General features: G+C 38.7%; 1 protein-coding gene across 1 annotated transcript in view; it reads left to right on the top strand.

Annotated features, from left to right (window-relative positions):
- Nucleotides 1-20,515, top strand: part of diaph2 (diaphanous-related formin 2) — a 341,446-nt gene that overhangs the window by 5,628 nt on the left and 315,303 nt on the right. The window contains 3 exon segments of the mRNA XM_034137301.1: nt 9,434-9,466; nt 10,826-11,014; nt 16,269-16,373. Coding sequence (XP_033993192.1) covers nt 9,434-9,466; nt 10,826-11,014; nt 16,269-16,373 — 327 coding nt within the window.

Raw genomic sequence — 20,515 nt, 5'->3', positions numbered from 1 at the left:
TAGCTTCAAGGCATGGGTGGATAAGATGTAACGGAGCTTTACTTCTGACAAAAAGTGCTATACAACTTTGTCTAACCACACCCTTATGATGACAAAGAAGTTTGACAGGTTAGTAAACGCCACCATTTCAAACACTAAAACGTTACGGCCCGTCCACAAGGCGGCGTGCGTTGAAGCTTCAACGCTTCTGCCCATTCACTTTGAATGGGGTGACGTCACGCTTTGCCGAACTGCATTGTGGGGGCGTTGCTTCGCTTTGCAATGTTCAACTTTTGAAGCTTCGGCGGTAGCGTCAGCCAATCAAATCATATGCCAGTGCAAGCTCTAGCCAATCAAACCGCGTGCTTGTGTGTCCGGGGCGGGAGATTCATGTGATTGGTTGTTGGTCGAGTTTCAGACAAGCTCACCGGCAAGCTTCAACGCACGCCGCCGTGTGGACGCTGCGTTAGTGTTAATGTTGACATACACTCGAAGCTAGCTACCATGTCCAGTCATGGCCTCGGTATATCAACATTGACCACACCTGGTGTTAATTAAATCCAAATGAAACATTTTAACCTCACATCGATGTTATCCTGTGTTGATAATTATCGAAGTGTTGTTACTTCGTTATGCTAATTTATAGTAACGTTAGCTTAATTAGTTGGCTTGACCTAGTAGATACATTATGTTTATATGACCCGTCATGCTTTGGTTTTGTTGGTCAAATGAAGTGCTTTCTAAAATTACATTGCAAACGGTCTTTAAAGTAGGACAATGGGAAGCTGGCATAGTGTCAACATTGGCACATGTCCATCGTTTTCTGTCAGGTTTTATTTGAGAGTGTTTGCAACTTGTAATTAACCCTTTTTAATTAATTAGGATTCCATAAATGTAATCGTGCTTGTCATTTAGTTGCTCATTAAGGTAATTAGGGTTTCAGTAATGAATGGACAGTTCAGCAGTCCCCCTGTAGTGAGAGACCCTGGACATGGGAGGGTTTGGTGGAAAGGAAAAACAATACGATTCATTCTGCATGCAGTTGATTTGTGTGATTTGTCGTTAGTATTCAGTGTTTGGGTGGGATGCTGGGATGCTGTCTGAGGAGGGGCGGGGGGGGGGGGGGTGGTGTGTTGTTGGGATATTTAATTTTTTTAAATCCTCTGGAGCAGAGAGAGGAGCTGTGGATTATTGTTATTGATTAATGCATCGGTGTTTCTTAGGGTCAAAAACGCTAAACTCAGAACTTAAAATTAAAGTGTTTCGTTTATTTAATAAAAGAGCACATGTTCAATGTGAAAAGTGACAGTAGATAGATTAGTTGCAATTTGGTGCTATAAATATGTATTATTAAAAAAGACAATGGTAGGGGAAACACTGGTATTATGGAGTATTACAATGCTATAGATATGTATTGGTCTGGAATAACACTACCAGTCATTTTTCTCTGAATATTTCTGAAACACTTGAATGGCAGCTGAAATTCCAGTGTGACTTTTAATGAGATATTGTGACTGACTCAATATGTATCACTCAGCTCTGCTACCTATTAGGCCAGAGCTAGTGTAGTACCTTTTTGTTAGGCAACAATACTGTCAACTTTTTGACAATTTTGACAGTATCACATTGTGAATCTTATTATATGCCTTACTTTGCCGCTGCTATCGGATGCCGTGTCATTTGAAGCCTTTGAAGCTTTGATACATGAGCTTTAGGCAAGCCTCAGGGATCATTTTAGGTAATGTCAGCATGTGGTTACAATTTGTTAGCTTGTTACACACAGGGTTAACCTCAACAAGTTTGTTTCATGTACTGTTATCTGATATTTTCTTCAACTTTTCCACTATTTGTTGTTGAGTGAATATAACCGTGCTGTGTCAGGGAGACGTTTGAGAAGCGGCAGGAAACTGAACACATGTGAGCATTTTAATGGCATTCAGGAAGTAGGGGAGAGGAAGTGGTGAAGAATGCTTCCCTCGCAGTTTAAGAAAAAGACTGATCCAATGCTCTAATGTCCCACTCTGAGATGAGCCCTATTCATATCAGTGGGTTGGATCTAAGACTTATGAATGGGGATCTTGAGCATCATGCATTCCAGTCTTGTCTAACAATGAATGAATCCACTTTGGTCATAGTTGCATATAGTAATGTGATGATGCATGAGTGGTAGTCTGTGTTTTGACTGATCAAGCGCAGGATGAAGGGGAATCCCAGCTCTTTTACTTGTATGACATTGAAGGATTGCAATGGGGGGTGGTTTCTTTTGTTGATGAAAAGAGGTGTTTGTTATCACCATCATGCTTTCATTTATTATTTATTAGTGTTAAATGGACAGCTGTGTTCACACTTACTTTTAAATCATGCGAGATATATGACAATGTGACATCTGCTGAGACACACAGTACATAATGTGTCAAAGAAGCATTTTCTTAGATTCAAGTCCCCATAGCAGTAGCCTTTATGGATGGATAACATCGACATTATAGTGCATTTGAAGTTTAAAATGTAATGATTAAGTTATAGTTATTGATTCGTTGAAAAAATAATGTTCATGTAATGTAGGACACTGTGGAAGAGCTCAATGCATATGCACGACTAACTGGCCGACAGCGGGGACTTAATTCACTGCCCGGTTAATATCAAACACTGTATATATTCCAAAGGTTAATGTCTAATGAAAAAGGTTTGACTCAGGGATATCATGTGTCATCCTATGTTAAAGGACACACAATTCAATAATTGTTATGTATTATATCCCCGGAAAAAAACATACTGTATAGCGGGTAGGGATGTCCCGATCACCTTTTTTTGCTCCCGATCCGATTCCGATCATTTGATTTTGACAATCTGCCGATACCGATTTTTCCCGATCCGATCTTTATGCAATGCATTAAGAGAAAAAAAAGGAGAAAAGCATTCAAGTTGTCCCTTAAACCCCACGTTCTCCACCACAGATAACGGCTGGTCATCCACACTGAAAGTGTTGGTTGTTTCAGTGCCGTTACCTGAATGGCCGCTGTGTACTCGTCGTGTTGTTGTTGGTGTTTGTTTCTCAGGTGGCGTATTAGATTGGTCGTGTTGAACGTAGCTCTGTTCTTTCCACCACGCGGAACCTCCGCCTTGCAAACATTGCATCTGGCTGTTACACTGCCTTCGCTTTCAATTTTATAATACTTCCAAACTCCTGACATTTTCTCTGTCCCGACTCCTGAGGCACCAGCTGAACGTAGCCTCTTGTTAGCTTACTGCTACTATTAGACACTGCGCCCACTCTGTTGCCAGATTTGAGAGAAATAAGCAACCAGGTCTATGAAAACAAGCCCAAAAGAAGCAACACATACATGATGTTGTGTAATTTTAAACCAAAACTAAGGCCTCAGGATGACTTTAAGACGTGAACATGGTCATTTTTGTTTTGTAACATTAAATAAAATAAGAAAAATATTTTATTTAAAAAAATAAAAAATAAATTCCGATCTCCGATTTTTTTCTCCCGATTCCGATCTTTTGAAAATCACGTGATCGGCTCCGATCCCCGATCACGTGATCGGATCGGGACATCTCTAATAGCGGGCACTCATTAGCAAACAGCCTGAGATACGAGGTCATAATGTCCCATTTTCTTTAAGATTCAAAGGTTTTAATGTCATATAAGCTACAGTGTAGAAAGGGCAATGACAATCTTATGACCCGAGCTCCTCCAACGATGCAACATATATAATAAAAATACAAACATACAAATACAAGATAAGATAAGATAAGACCTTTGTTAATCCCCGTGGGGAAATTCAGTGGTTGAAACAGCAACAGGGTAAGAGTGAAAAACAGGACAGCACAGATTCACACAAGATTAAAGATTAATACAATTAAAGATACAATTCAAATGATATACAGTTAAGTAACTTTTAAAATAAGAAATTTATTAAATTAACATATATAATAATAATAATAATAATAATAATAATAATAAATACATTTGATTTGTAAAGCACCTTTCATTGCTAACAGCAATCCCAAGGTGCTACAGGAGGCATTATAAAAACAAACGAAACAAACACAGGTTTAATCAAAAGGCTTGTTTAAACAGAAAGGTTTTTAGGCCTTTCTTGAAGGCGTCAGTGGTCTGTGGAGTCCTCAGGTGGTCTGTGGAGTCCTCAGGTGGTCTGTGGAGTCCTCAGGTGGTCTGGGAGGGAATTCCACAGGTGAGGAGCAGCTGCACAGAAAGCCCGATCCCCCATTGTGCGGAGTTTGGTCCTGGGGGGGCGAAGCAGATGCTTTGTTGTGGAACGGAGGTTGCGTGTGGAGGTTTGTGATGTGAGTAGTTATTTTAGGTATGACGGAGCGTTCCCGTGGATGCACTGATGGGTCAGTAGTGCGATCTTGAATTCGATCCTGAATGAGACAGGAAGCCAGTGTAAGGAATGAAGAACGGGTGTGATGTGGTTGTATATTCTCACCCTGGATCCTAGCGGCACTGTTCTGTATGTATTGGAGCTTCTGAAGGCTCCCGCTAGGAGTCCCGATGAGGAGAGTGTTGCAGTAATCGAGCCTTGAGGAGACGAAGGCATGGACCAGTTGTTCTGCATCTGACAGGGAGAGTGTAGGACGGAGTTTTGCAATTTTATATACATATTTTGGTCTTATATACATATTAAATATATATTACAATATAGTGATACAAATACAAAATAGTGGTACAAATAAAACAATTGTGATACAAATAAAAAATAGTGATACAAATAAAAAAATAGTTGCACGTTGAATAGGTGTGAACAATACACCACAAACGTTTTATTTCAAATTGTAGCTAGAAGTTATTATTACATCACAAAGTGGCTGCAGTTCAAATAGTATTTGCTGGATATCTTGTAATTCCATGGTCTGTAAAGTGACATTTCTTGTGACGCCATGAACAGTTTAAGAATATTATACGCTGACATTTCCAACCTGTCTTAACCTTGACTTTTGTAATAGCTGCATATCGTGCTCACCCACTCATGAATGCGATACTACGAATTTACTTTCAACAGAGATGGCGATAACCTGAGGGCAGAGCTGTGCTAGTCTGCAGTCACATGGTCAGTGTGGTGCCATTCAAATCTTAGCTCTACTGGCTTTTGTGCGTCCCTGGAAGCTGTAAACAGTACAAGCACTGTCCTGAAATAATAAAGCTACAACAGGCTCATGCCCTTTTAAAGTCACCTCTCGCAGAAACCTACTGCATTTCTTTTACCGTCTTTTTTCAGTATTACATGTTCTGAAAAATATTTGAGTTTTTGGAAGGACAAATGTAAAGTCAATACTGTGCTTGAGAACTAAATCAACACTGATACTGTCAATATTACATATTTTTTAGAGTAATAACTATGTGTTCTGTGCTTGATTTAATAGTTCCTAAACCAGTTTGTAGAGAGTTGAAGTGGGTCATTATGGTGAATGTGTGTGAGAGACTTTTCTGTGCCGGGATAAGAGGCTGCTTCTCTGTGTGTTTGCATGACTCATGTGTGTGCTTGTGGCACTGCCTACAGTTGTGACACTGTATCTCATGTGCTGTTCAGCACTCATAATGAGCTCAATACTTAAATCTCCCTCAGAGTTTTACTCCCATATTTGTTACCAACTCACCGATTTATGGCATGGGAACCTTTCTGTTGCTCGAGGAAAGATGGACTGGATAGATAAATTATATAGATACATTTCAGTAAACATCTGGGAATTGTTTATAATCAATAAACATCCCTAACATGCTGTCAACTTAGGACCCTGATCCAAGAAACAGGTTGACTGAATTATCTTGATTTTAACAAAAATGACTACCAATTATCTTACTCTAAAGTTATTCAGACAACTCGAAGCAGCACCTTCTTGAAACTGGCCCTAGTGCTGGAGAGATGAGCTCTTCTATCCAAGTTTGAATAAAGATGAGGCTGTAGGGCAAAGGAAACAGATGTTTAGGGTCATTGAAGTTTCAGAACAAATATTTGCATCGTGTGAGGGAATACACTAGAAGGGTTATATAATTCATACCTGGCTGTGTAAATAGCACATTTTGTGTATGCTAAATGAATTATTGCTTTCTAGATGACGTTTGGATGAAATGCCAGGTGCACCCGCGGTGTCTCACGGAGAGATACCGCGGGGCCTTCCTTCCTGCAGCAGTCAGACTATATAACCACCACGGCCCCTGGTAGACTGGTATAAATAGGGTCTTACTGTTAGTGTGTCTATTTTCCCCGTTCTCTGCTCTGCTTGAATTGGGCGCAGTCACAGTGCAAACATAAATATGAATTTGATAGATTTAATCAAGAAGGATAAATTATACTTTTATGCTTCTATAATCTGCAGTGCATAATCTCTGAGTTTACAAAGACAGCTAATGAGAAGACTTTTTAACAAGATGAATGAAGATACATTCATTTATTTAGATCTAATCTATTCTAATCTAATCTAATTCAGTTACTACACTGCCCCAAGATTGAGCATAATATTGGCAATGCGGTACATCCGACATATGATTACACCGAGATAAAGCACCTCATCAACATGTTTAGGAGCTACAGCTGAACTTAAGAGGCCCTATTTTTCAGTTCAGAACAAGACATAATTGTTTCTTACTTTTCCAATATTAAATGTGTATCTCATCTGTGGTTTAGTAATAGATACAGACATATATTATTACAATTAGACTGCACATGCACTCTTATTTAGTACCTGATTCATTGGCAGTATTTTAATGATCATTGAATATATTCAAGTTCTGCTTCTTGTCTTGTGAATACAATTATTTCTTTGCATTTAGGTTATCCGTTTTTATTTATTTTCCATCAGCTTAGTATTTTCTGGTTACTGATAAATATCCTGCTCAACAAAAGCCTTAGGAGTTTAAGGTGTGTTGCAATCTTTGCATGTGTTACTCCATATGTAATGCTTTATACTCTTGTTGTTTAAACTTTATATATATATATATATATATATGTTTATAAGCAAACAAGGTTTTCCATGCAACGTTTTCAACAAAAGCAATAGTCTCCCGTGTTGTGTGCATTACCTGTAGTGCGCTCCTTCACAATTACATTTGTTTTGTCATACAATTTTGCCTTTAGAAAGGTCAAGTCTACTGAGAAATTACAAAGCATGTTTTTACTTGAATTCTGTATTGCTAATAAGATTTTCTTAACCCCAAATGTCTGATAGAATTAAATTATGACATTTTTGCCAGACAATGATGGCTTGGTAGAAACACACGATGACCAGGCCTTACAGCATATCCGGAGAACTTGATATTATAAGAACTAATGAAAGTAAAACCCAATTTCCTCCTATACTCTTTTCACAAAGGAATCATGGCTTCTGATTGTATAGTGATAGTTCCAGTGAGTGAGTTCAAATGACGTCATACAGATGGTCCGTTAAATTGGGAATAACAGGCGTTGCTTTTTAAAAGCTGTGCAATGGTAGGCGATTTGAAACAAAGTCTATCCTTTGTCCGTCTTTGATGTGACACCCAGTGGACTTTTATAATAAAACTAAAATCAATAGAAGGACGATATCAAAATGAGATAATGTAATATTAACAATAATTGTATTTTGTAAGATTAATTAAAAAAGTTATTGTGTTTTATGTGAACACTGATATGGCTTTGTGTACCCAAATTGACTCTCAAGTTGTGGGATATTGCTCTGCGAATTCATTCTTAAAGATCTGCATGGAGTCATAATCATATTTGATTAAGGAGGGACCCAGAGCTAATTTGATTAGGTTATTTAGAGGAATATGTGTTTGGTAATAAACATTTATTATGATGAAAAAGTTTACTTTAATAAGCAGGAGAAGCCCAGAGGACATGCAAGCTTAATTGTTAGATGTTAAATTGCGTTGTTGCGATGTTGCCAAGATAATGGGCAAGGAAAGGCCCTCAAGTCAAGGCAATTAACCAAACAGTGGTTTGATTGTTGTTAAATTGATTAGAAAATGTCTAAGTACTCCATTTGAAAATTAGCTATTGTTTCACGCAGTTTTAGACTGCAAGAGAATGCTGGGCTTAATGACACATACCCTGAGTTAGAAGTGGGGAAAGTTGTTGCTCAGGTCAGAATATTGTGAGACGTTTTGCAGATATGAAACACAATTGACGGTGAAAAAAAGACATGGACATCCCAGACAGAGCCTTTCATGCATAATGCCGGATGAATATGACACATTTGTTTTGTTGACGTGAAATAACAGCTTGGTCAACACAACGTGTGCACGTAGACAGATGTTTGTTTTTCTATGTTTCATAGCTTTATCCCACAACTGTTGATCAGCTGTTGCAGACAAAACTAGTGATAGATATGGCAGTTTAAATGTCAGCTCAGTGTTGCCCACAGCGACAGCAGATGAATATTCACAGAGAGAGGTGCAGGTTAGAGCCAATCTGTTTGCTCGCCCCAGCATCAGTAGTTTCCTGATTAGAATAGTGGAGAAATTTGCGGCTAGAGGCAGGCTTTATGGCCATCACCACCCCACATCTCCCTACTCATTAGTGCTTCACAGCCTAGCGCCACAGCATATGGCGGTGCTGCTGCTGCTTCCCATTTGAGGTGTGTTTTAAATGGCTGTCCCTTGCAGAGCCACAAGCCTTTGGCAGTAGCCTGTCTTATTGTGACTCAGATGAAGATAAACATCTGTAGTAAAGGGAACTTGTGGTTTTAATTTTGTTATATGAGCTATTTGTAACATTTTGGGAGGACGCAAAGGATTGCAAACACACAAAGATAATTGAGAAGTTGGGAGTTTTCTTTGAGAGCAGTTTATATTAACAATTAGTGAACATGAATGATTCTTTTGGGCCACCTGCACTACAAGAGATGCTCTTTAGAACACACAGAGATAATATTACCCTTTGGTGGCCAACCAATGCGAGACTGTAACATATTGCCCTGCTAATGTGTATTAATCTTGGGATACACAAAACTATATCCAAACAGCACTTACTTGCATGTTTCCAATGGGTTCTCTGAACAGGTGTGCTTTCTCATTATGTCTCTGGGATTTGAGGTGCTTCCTGATATGTCTTTTTTTATGTATCTGTTTGGTTTGTGTCTTCAAGTGTGTGTGCTTGGGATGTTCACTCTCACACAAGATGTTACATTCATTTGAACACATCATTTGAGATCATCAAGTATTATCCTATCTATTCTTCCACATGTACAGTGTCCAGGATATGCTCATTAAACAACTAAAACACATGTATCCTGTGGTTTCAGGATATTTATCGCATTGTCCTTATGCCTCTCTGGTGTATACAATTTCATTTGTCAGTCGGAAACTTAATTGGTTATAAGAAAACGAGATACTATCCAAAGGATACTGTACATGTGCGCACACTTCCAATGGGATACATACTGTGCACTTTGCTGTTGTCATTTTATTTTGGATCTTGTTTTTCACACTTTGCCCTCCCTCCAACAGAACATACATATAAAAACATTGGCTGATGATATGGTAAGGTGCTCGGTTTAATTTTGCTGTGCCTAGTTTTGTTTTATCTCATGTTTTGTCACTGCTGCATGGAACTTATAACTGAAATATATGGATGGATCAAATGTGCTAGTAGTAAATACAGAACATGAGACACTGATGATAGAATACATCTATGTACTTTAAAGTGTGACAGTTAATGTTACTTGCAGTCACAGCAAAGGCTTATCTTAAACCCTATCTTAAGTACTCTTATGGTAGTCCACCATACTGCTGTGTAACTAAAAGATTATTTATCCTGGTGCTATTATTTCAGACCGTCGTCCTACGTCTTTTATAATGAACGGAAATCAACCCATCACATTTAGACTTGTATAAGAAGCTCATAGATCATTTAGTGTGCAATTATCAGTAGCGTTTCCGATTAGATGTTTCTGCCTGGAGCTTTTTTAATACCCTTTGACAACAAATAGCTTTAACTTTGACACTTAGAAGAAGTTTATGCTGCTTTTGTGAGCACTGCACATAGTATGTTTGATCCATCCAGTAGTGTCTCAGCAAACTAATAGTAGTGACGTCATGTATGTCATATCATCTTTGTTTTTCCATTTCATTTATGTGTTCATTCATCCAGCACGTCAACTCCATTTCCGTTTTAATACATTCGACTAACATTTACTTTTTGCATGAAGTTTATACTTTTTCTGCTTTTGTATAACACTTTATTATACACTGCGTTCATCAGTCTCAACATGATTAACAAACCAACTGAAGCTCACACTGATGTTATGATGGTGAATGTATGCTAAAACGATTCTAATACCATATGCATAAACCAGGTAATACTATGGGTATGATGGTAAGTACAGTCCTGAAAAGTTTCATACAGTTTACTTTGTGAAATATAAATGTTCTTGTCTTCATGCCATCCCATTCTCGTGAAATCTCAGGAACGCCTGGAGGGAATTTCTTGAAATGTCTTGAAATGTGGCTCTCACCTTGCCTTGAAATCAAGGATAAGCTGAATACATTTTGGTGGTAAAAGGTCACTGTGATCTCACGTCCATCTCATTCTCAGGAAAGCGTTGAGGGACCGTCTTAAAGTTTGGCAAGGTCACTGTGACCTACAAAAAACACAGATACACCTTCAGAGCTGCCCTTGCTATGTGAGGATTCTGTTAAATGTAAATTGAGGTGAACAGTGTCCTCAAAAAGCAAGAAAGACTAAAACCCTCTGATGTGTGGGAACATTACATTTGAATTACTGGCAATTTAAACATATTTTCTCACAGAAAAAGCAACACACAGTGAGCCTTGGCCTAATATAAACTGGATTGTTAGCAGTGCCATATTTAACATTTCAAACACTGTGTTTTCTTTCAGCGTGACCGCATTACCAGTTTCCGGAAAACGGGGAATAAGAAGGAGAAGCCCCTTATACAGCACTCAACGCAGCACTCCACAGATCCCCTCTTTACCCAGGTGGAAATGCCTGTTCCTCAGCCCCTTTTTGACGACCGCTCTATGAACCTCTCGGAGAAGGAGATCAATGACCTCTTTGAGAAGATGATGGTGAGCTTTGTGTTTCTTTTGTTGTGTTTCCTCTGCACATGGTCATCTCTAGCACTCCACAACAGCTTATTTACAGCTGCCACTGAATAGTCAGTAAAAAGCACAGCATTGTGAAATCGTAAATGCATCATAAATCTGTGCACAAAGGAGAGAAACAGAGCCGCTGTTGTGTATTTTGATGAAAAGAGTTGGACAAGGCTGAAAGTTAAGTGCTGAGACCAAAGACGGGGGACGAATCTTTTAGAATTTTGTAAAATGTGACTTTTATTTTGTTTCACTACGATATAGGCATCTATAAGTGCTTTGTATCCAATTGTATGATGGTAAACCACTGAGGTAACTTGGGTTTCTGAAATGCTGTAAATACTGAGCAGATTAAAAGCCCACAAATCAATAATGCCAGGCATAGCAGCATAACTAGAAAGCAGTGTACACAACTCCAATGGTGTCACGAAACAGTGCCCTCTCATGTGGTTACACAGGACGTCTTCTTTAGAGAATGAACCGGAGTCTCAGTACCTAATGTGTGAAATGCATTCAGAAATATCTTATTCAACAATTGTGAGAGATGTGAGAATAGTTTGACAAAATGATAGCAGCTTTGACTAAGAAATGTAAATTAGACTTATATGCGCAGTATTTATAGTGAAGAAGAATGCCTTTTGCATTCCAATGTTAAGTGCTTTTGAAGCAGTAGTCCCACCTACATATTCCCTAGGCCACTGTCGCAAAAGCTCCAGACTTTGAAATTCACTTCGCACTCATCTGTGGGGTCAAATTTCTGTCACACTTGTGATTTTCCCCATTGAAATGCATTTTTGGCCTTATGTACTGAAAAGATTGAAATCTAACAAAAAGCTTTCAGCACCATTTCTTTGAAGTGTGGAGCTGAATCACTCTGGCTTCATTGCTTAGGTTGTGTGTGGATAATGTCTGAGTGTGTATGTGTGTGTGACACGGTGCTTGCCTTTTCTTTTTTTTCTGATACAATGGCCTTTATTGCCAGGGCCAGAGAAATGCGACCGATGCTCCTGGTTTCCATCAGGCTGCTGCTCAGTGTTTTCTTGCCTGGGTGCTCATCCCTGTCACTCAGCTCACCTCTCAATTACTATGTTTGTGCTCACAGTAGCGTGACATTAAACCCAGGCTTAAATTTGCGCAGTGACAGACGACACCGAGGGCATGCTTGCTGCTCTGACAGGCCTTGACACTTGGTGTATGGAAGTATAATTACAGTAATAAAATCAAAATCAAATGGAGTATTCACTGAAGTACTTTTGAAGCCACCTGACCACTTGCTCTTATAGAAAGAAAAACTTTTCTGCTTTTTTACAGCAAACACAGAAATTACACTGGTGGGTAGTTTCTGTTGACACTAGCAGCTTATCTTCGTGTCTTTTTTTATCATCTCTACTGTATCTCTTTTTATGTTATTCACTCCGCACACTCACAAACACACTTTTAGATCTATTCGTCTTTACACCCATTCTGTTATTGATTGTTGTTTTTACGATGCTACATGGCCAAGCCTTAGATGTCTAGCGTGCTTCAAATGAAGGGATGACCCATGCCACATTAGTGAGACCACCTACTGTGCATTAACGAGTAGGAGAAAGTATCTTTCTCTGGAAAGGGGTTTTCACATTGCGCTTTGTGTCTCAAAGCCGAAAATGGCACATATCCTATTAGTGAAAGGTCATCAAAGGAATCTGCGGAAATATAGAAAGAAACTAAATCAAAGATAACCAAATCACAACACTTTGTAGATATTTTTAAGAGCGCACGTATATTCATAAAACTATAGCGGTGAACATGCATGAAAGAAATGGCTCTCAGCACTGCCTTTTTAGAAGGGCATAGTGTGTGTCTTTACTCGGTGTGTCCTGTCGTTGGATTTCCCAAGATGTGCACAGATGGAATTCAGAGCCCCTCATCAAAATGCACAGCAGTAAATCCCCTGATTAAATGTCCGGTATTTGCATCTCACTAAAGAGGCAGCTGTGTTGCGGGAGCAGACTCCAATCCAAGAGGTGCAACCTATGAACACAGTAGCACACACACTAACATGTGATCTAATTTAATCAGCATCTAGTCAACTGTAGAACCTTTTTTTTTTTACTTTACTCTCTATGCATCAACATTTATTTTAATTTCAGTTGTTACAAACAAATTAAAATGTATGAATTAACATGCTTATTCATAATTATTTTTAGAACATTTGACACACCACTCGTATCCTCTCCATCCAGAAGAAAATCCCTAATGTTGAGAGTGTGTGTCGTTGAATATTGGCCACTATAAGACATCTGTGCTGATGTAGCCATTAGCAGGCAGTGCATTAATGCCCAAATGATGCTTTTAGATGTCTGTCAGCATTACATCCCCAAAGAGAATAACATCCTTCCTAAGAATTGATTACATAGAAAGTGAGCTTCGTCTCATTTAATGAAGAGTAGTGTATGTTATCGAGATGCTCGCATAGGACCAGTGAAAAAGAACGTCACATTGCAGAGCTCTTTGTGGTTAGTTTGAGGTTTTATGTTTCTCTCTATGCGACATTGTCAGGATGAACACTCCAATAATAAGCTCCAATGTGATCCCTCAGCAGTTACACTCTGCACCATGATATTAAAACAAGCCCACAGGGGAGTTACTCTGTCCACACACATGAATCAGACTTGAGGGTATAGTGGAGAAAAAGAATCGATTGGTCACAGTTGAAGCAAAACATTTCTTTAACCTCTTCTACTTTGTTCGGATCCACTTTTCCCCATAGCGTGGACTTTTCATCTCTATTTCAGGATGAGACGTATTTGATGCTAGGCATTAATTGCACTTTTCTGTGATTCAAAGCTTGTGGCGATCTTGGTTTGCAGCCACATCGCATCACAGGATTTGAGAACTTTTACCCATCTCCATTTTGTTCCTGCAGGGTAGTCCCTAGGTAGAAAGACATTGGCACACTGTATATTCACTTGTTTTGGCTCTGTACCCAAGCAAAACAATCCATACGATGTCTTTTTTTAAAGACCATGTGGGAATATATTGTAGAACTTCTATACATTGTCTCCCAAATGTAGGGGCAACAACATGTTTAAATGAAATCCACTTTTTTTAATATTTGTTACCAATCCTTATCATGTGGGACTTCAGCATGCTTTATTGTAGTGATGCGCTACCAGGCCTGTCATGCAGCCGTCTTTTAATAATTGCTTGTTTTGGGGCTGGTCTTTAGTGATTGGAACACCTGCTCAATTAGATTGGAGTTTGCTGTCGTGGCTTTCGCTGTATTAAGGGTGAATGTGTGTCTGCATTGTCCCAAAACACAGTGGGATTAAATACTTTAAAATACTTAAATGTATACTTTTTTCATTTTTGAATCAAATGTGTGTAATGTAAATTAAGATCATTTATTCATTCATTCATTCATTAATTGAGCACACAAATGTATTTGTTACTGGAATAGCCCTTTTTATGAGTATACCCCCTGTCTGTCCAATATATTTTATTGAGCACTTTCCCCACGTTTTATTGTTTTTGATATAGAGCACGGACAGGGGCGTGTTTGATACAGAGGCACAGGCACGCTACTATTATCATTTTCATATTGTTTTAAGGTGGAGGCTATTGGTTGTAAAATGAGCTTGCTTGAGGAACAGCAACTTGTTAATGTCAACTATTTTATGAGGTTTAAAAATGAATATAAAAAAAGTAGCCGGCTCGTTTCTGAATTAGATTATTTTGGCATAAGCAAGACAAGCAGACTGATTAGCTTCCCAGACCAACATGAGACAACAAGATCCGAAACATTTCCTTGGTAACTCCACTTTCATCCATGCTCAAATCCTATCATTTCAGTTACGCTGGAAGAATAGTGGAAGATATCCTGGGACTCTTTTCATGTAGCCTGTGAGGGTATAATTAATAAAAGAGCATTAATCATTTTGGAGACTTAACGTGGAGGGCTCATTCCTCGAGTTTGCCCCCTGACAAGCGTCCCGCAGGCCCACTAGTCCCCCCCTCCTACGACATACTCACCCCGCCACGTAATGCCTCGTTTATTGAATGCCAATTAAGCAGATAAATTAGCAGGGTTCAAAGATTAATTAAAAAACCTGCTGGTTTCCTTTCGGTGAAAAAAACTGGCAACTTTCAGCTCCTTTTTCCCCCCTCCCTGTTCCACAAAAACGATGTTAATGGTTTTTCTTGCTCCGAGGGTATTTACTGGAGGAAATGTAGTAGAAGGAATTTAGGTCACAGTGCCCCTGGACGGGATTCCTGTCCATGCTTCACTGATAAATAAAGAAAAAGTACTTTTAGTAAGATATTCAAACCATTGTGTTAAAATGTACCTATTTAGAAGTGGCACATTTCATAATTATACGGTGCATTTTACATTAGATAAGATAGAGAGGAATATCTGCCAAATCGGATCAACCAAAGAAAGGAAATATGATTTCCTGTTCTCCCCAGCAGAGGGCAGCATAGCTCCAGCACATTTGGCTCACTATCCTAAAACCCTGAGGAGAATTTGTTCTTTTCATTCTAGCTGTCTCTTTGTGAGAGTGCTTCTGATAAACATCCCCCTCCATTCTAATCATCATGTCATTCCCTGGCTTTTAGTGCTCTGTCCGGCCTTCACTCCATCCCCTGATGTTTTTCACATGAAAGACCTCTTTTGTGATGCAGAATTAAAGTAGCACGAAGATAATACTCCCAATAACACGCAGATCCTGCCTATCCTGCCTATCTGATGTGATTGCATGGCCTCAATAGAAGCTGTGTTGTTTGATGTTGCTCTCTTGTGCAGAGTTGGGGTGTACAGTTTATTGCTTTAGCCTTGCTACTGTCGTTTCAAGGACTAATTCTTAGTGACAATATTTCCTGTTGCTGTACCTCGTCATTTTGAAACCTAGATGGAAAAGAAATGCATTCACCTGTAGAAGAACGGGATATGATGTAAACGGACTATAGTGAAAATAAAAGTATGATTGTTGGAAAGAAATATTTGCTTTGCTAGTGAAGCTATTGTTCTGTAAATAATGTGGTTCAAAGAGTTGAGAAGCAGTACGTTGCTGTGTTCTATTAGGTTGAGGCATACAGTCGGCTATTGTCTATTTTGTTAAACTCATACAAGTGTTTATGTAGCTTTCCATTTTATTTTGAAAATTCATAAATGTGTTGTACTACATTTGGGTAGCAGTGCGTTTCTACCATTACATTCAATTGTTTTTGCTGTCTCCTGTGCGTTTAGGAGGACATGAACCTGAATGAAGAACGCAAAGCCCCTCTGCGTGGAAAGGAATTGAGCACCAGACGAGAAATGGTGGTCCAGTACATCTCCGCCACTGCCAAATCTGTAAGTGTGAAAGTGAACCTAACAGCTCTGTTTTCATAGCCTGTGTGTGTGTGTACTGTGATATTGTTGTGGATTAGCTGAAGTTGTGACATGATCACAAATCTCCTGAATGAGTTAACCTGATCCCCTGCTTTATGTCTGTCTTTGTCATTGCGTACTCACTTCTGTTGTTGTCTCTCTCACAAATCTTCATGCTTGAGTCACACATCTTTGATTGCAATTTTGATTAATTTCTTTCATTATTTTCCCCATCTGCCGTTGTAGGCTTTAAATTATAGTCACTCACTTACTCAAGGCAAATTGTATGGTCACAGCTTTTTCAGTCATGTGCTTGCATGCAAATTGTTGGATGTCCAGTTGTTTACTTGCATGGGAATTTGGTGGTGGTGCCTTGCCTCATTTTCTGTTTATCCATTACAAACCATGAGTTCAGTCAACAGCAATTCTACAATAAAAAGCACAACCACCAAGTACAAAAGTGAGGAAAAGCATGCGTCTTAGGCTTTGATCAACACAAGCCTACGATGAATACAAATATACTACATAGGCCACATTACGGCCAGCTGCACAATACACTGCATAACAAAACCATTTTATTTTCTCCGGCCCCATCGAACACATTGTGTGGAAAATCTCTGAGCGTCACTGTGGGTGAAGCGCCCTGCAAATGCTTTTCTGCAAGACAAAAAAATTAAATTATGGACACTAAGTCTGCACAATTATTTGAATATTTCAAACTGTGTCGCCTCTGATATGCGTTTAAAATGGAGAACTCTTCTGTGTAATGGGCTGGCCAATATGGACCAAATGATTGCATTTAATCTTACATCTGCATCCACACTCTTACCCAAAAACAGAAGTGTAATTAAAGAAGTTTGACCGTATTCAATGAATGTCTGAGGCATTATCCTTTAGTCTTCTGAAATTATGGCCCACTTTGAGGGGTTCAGCACAGAGAAAAAGAGATTTCTGCCCCCATTGCTTCCCGAACCTAGCTCTCTCTTGACATCATCATTTATTACCTTCCTCATTGTTATGGTAATTAACTGGCATTATTGATAATGATGATTATCCAAGATGATTGAATTCCTCACAGGGCCCATTATGCTTTGTGAGCACTGATATTCTATTCAAATGGATAACGTAATCTATGTAGTCAAAGGACAGAGGACACAATGTAATGTCTCTCTGCACCCTGCTATCACCTTTAATAGAAGTGACGGTAGGGGGATGGCTGAGTGTCAGGGATGATGTATATGTTCTTTCATTCAGTGCATACAGTTAGAACACCTTTACATAGATCGACTGTCAAACACTGATAATACTCAAGTGACCCAAAGGACAATTTAGCTGGATAAGTTTAGGGCACTGTTGTGAATGTTTTCTGATAATATAGTGACACTGTTACAACATACATTTGCAGAGAGAGACACTATAAGCACAACCTTTGATAAACTATAGGGCACACAGGAGGACACGATTTAATCCAGTTTCAAAAAAGTACATCAGGTAATCCTACAAACAATAAGGTTTTTTTATTCAGTAAAGACACTAACAAGAAGCCCAATTTCTTTAGAATGTAGTTACGTTTTGTTCACTTCAGAAAGATTGAACACATATTATTACAAATCTGAACAATGAATATAAGCAAGCAACTTGTAAAACTGTTCCTTATAATGATCCTGCTCTGTAGCATCTTGAATAGTGTGGTTTGGGTTTTTATAACTTCTTAATGTAAATTAAAGTACATTAAAGCTTCGTTTTTCAACAAATATATCGGAAGTATCAAATCAAATCAAATCAGGTTTTATTTATATAGCACATTTAAAAGCGATTTTTGCTCGAGCCAAAGTGCTGTACATGTAATAAAAACACATTACTACAATCACAATAAACGACAATAAATTACAACAGATATATTAAACAAAATAAAAATAAAACACACAGAAAAGTCAGGAGTCGTGCTCCGCTCTAACTAGAAAGCCAGAGAGAAGAAGTGTGTTTTTAGTTTAGATTTAAAAGTATGACATTTCTTTAAAAAAATACAAACCTTTTTTAAAGTATTTGAATGGCACGTTTTAGTGTAAACTTGGCCTCTCTAAGCAACTGCTCTGTTTTTGTCTTTCCTCCATACTTCATGAGCCTGTATGTACTAAAGCATCCCATAACTCAAATGTATTTCTCTTTCAGGGTAAGGCATTATATGGGGCTAATGTTGCATTGAAAAACTAAATAGTGATGGATTTGGGCGTGGTGGATTTTGGACGTGTTGGGGTGTCTTGTTTTGTCATGGTGCCTTCACTGGTAATGCATTGCAGTCTTTTTTCTAAATTTGTATCCTGCATTGTGACTTACAGTTTTAGGGTCTTTGGAAGGGTTTAACACACTCTCATCTCAATTTCCTGTTTGGTTTCTTCTTGATGTTGTTTTGAGGTCCCAATAGAACATTTTGAAAGATAGGGATTTATTTAAGTAGTTTCCTTACAAACTCAAAAAATCACTGAGTTCAATCTTCTCTATGCTGCCCTATTATGAGACTTTAAAAATGCTTGAAAGGTTTAAAACTGAAAGCATTTGTTGAAGTATTTCCAAACACTGTGTTGCCTTTTTCATGTTTGTCCCTGCAGACTCAAATGAGAAAGGGCTTCGGTGCCCAACAAAAAGCAACCTTATTCCTTTCTGTAACAAGAAGGGAAAACTGTAAGCTTGTTGAATAGCGTGATTGAGGTTTCCTTTAGATTATACAACTTTCTTTCATTTCATTATTCATGCATGTTGAATTACCACAAAAGGCTATGTCTATAACACGATCTGTCTTAGTTATTCTAACTAAGACTCGGTCCAAGTTATTGGTATTTGGAAAAAAAGGCTAAAATATACTTTATACTGTTTACTTTTGCCTATCTCTCTCAAAGGAAAGCCCAATCTTTTCTTTCTCTATGTTCATGGGAGAGCTGCACATCGGTAGCTCAGTTAATTTGAACTGTTCCAATGGAATCCAGCTCTTTTGTTGGAGAGTGTTGTGGACGTCCTTGACCATTGGCTTTGCATGAACAGTTGCCTTTCCCTCTCACTTCCTTTCTTGTTCTTTCTTCTCGCTGTAAATGTCTGCCAAAATCATTACATCTGCCACAATTCATCATCACACTAATACAATTGCTTATTTCTCCAAAAATTGGCTTCATCCACTGTCAATGAATCATTTCTTTCAAGTCAAACATGCTGTGTCTGTGATGTAGGAAGCTTGCGATGGCAGGGTCTTGTGAGGGGGATTGTCCAGTGTTATTCATGCTGTTCTAATCAAAAGGATGTTTTTACTTTTTTTTTTATAGGGCCTGGATTTTAGATCGTTTAAATCCTTTTTTTAAATGTTTGGTTTTGCAATAAGTATATCATTTGAGCAGAAAAATGTACACACTTATGTACAGCGACCTTTTTTTCCCTGTAGTGTAAAAGATGCCTAATATCAAATCTTAGGTAGTATTACCTTACTCAATGATTACTTTTGAACTTCAAAATAGTTCACCCTTTTTCTTTTACGACAAGGTGTTACATTGTATTGAAAATAGAAAGTTGTGAAAGAAACTGTGCTTTTCCCCCTCGAGCTCCTCCCTGATTCTTGTCTGTGCACGCTCAAGATGGTGTCTGATATTTTGGTCAAGCTGCTCTCAAATAAGATTCAAAAATATGTATCCAATGTCCTCAACATCTGTGAAAGTGGAGTCACGTAAGTGTGACTCGTATCGAGGTGTCTAGCCTGCAGTGTTACGGTAAAATATTCCCAAGTGGTAGACAGTAACATTCTGCCTTCACTAGAAAGCAAATGAAATGTGGATTCACAGAATGGTTCAAAAGTAGTGTGTGCGAGATGGCACATGTAAAACAGACGTTATGGCTCTCATAAACTCTTGGTAGAGGGGTAATCACGCATCAAATGGCCACAGAGTTGAAAAGTTGGAGAGTGACAATAAAAGAAATGGGAAAGGAGATAAGAGTTTGGAGGAGGCGCGGTTGGGAGGGGATGGAAACGCCATATAAAGAAAGGGCTAGAAAACAAGGAGCTCAATATGTCCTGTAACTTCCTGCAATCAAAACACATTTTGTCAGAAAAATGTAGCAGAGAAAGAAGCGCTCAGTCACAG

The sequence above is a fragment of the Trematomus bernacchii genome, unplaced genomic scaffold (assembly GCF_902827165.1).
Source record: "Trematomus bernacchii unplaced genomic scaffold, fTreBer1.1, whole genome shotgun sequence".
Taxonomy (NCBI): domain Eukaryota; kingdom Metazoa; phylum Chordata; class Actinopteri; order Perciformes; family Nototheniidae; genus Trematomus; species Trematomus bernacchii.
This window is presented reverse-complemented; position numbering and strand designations above follow the sequence as displayed.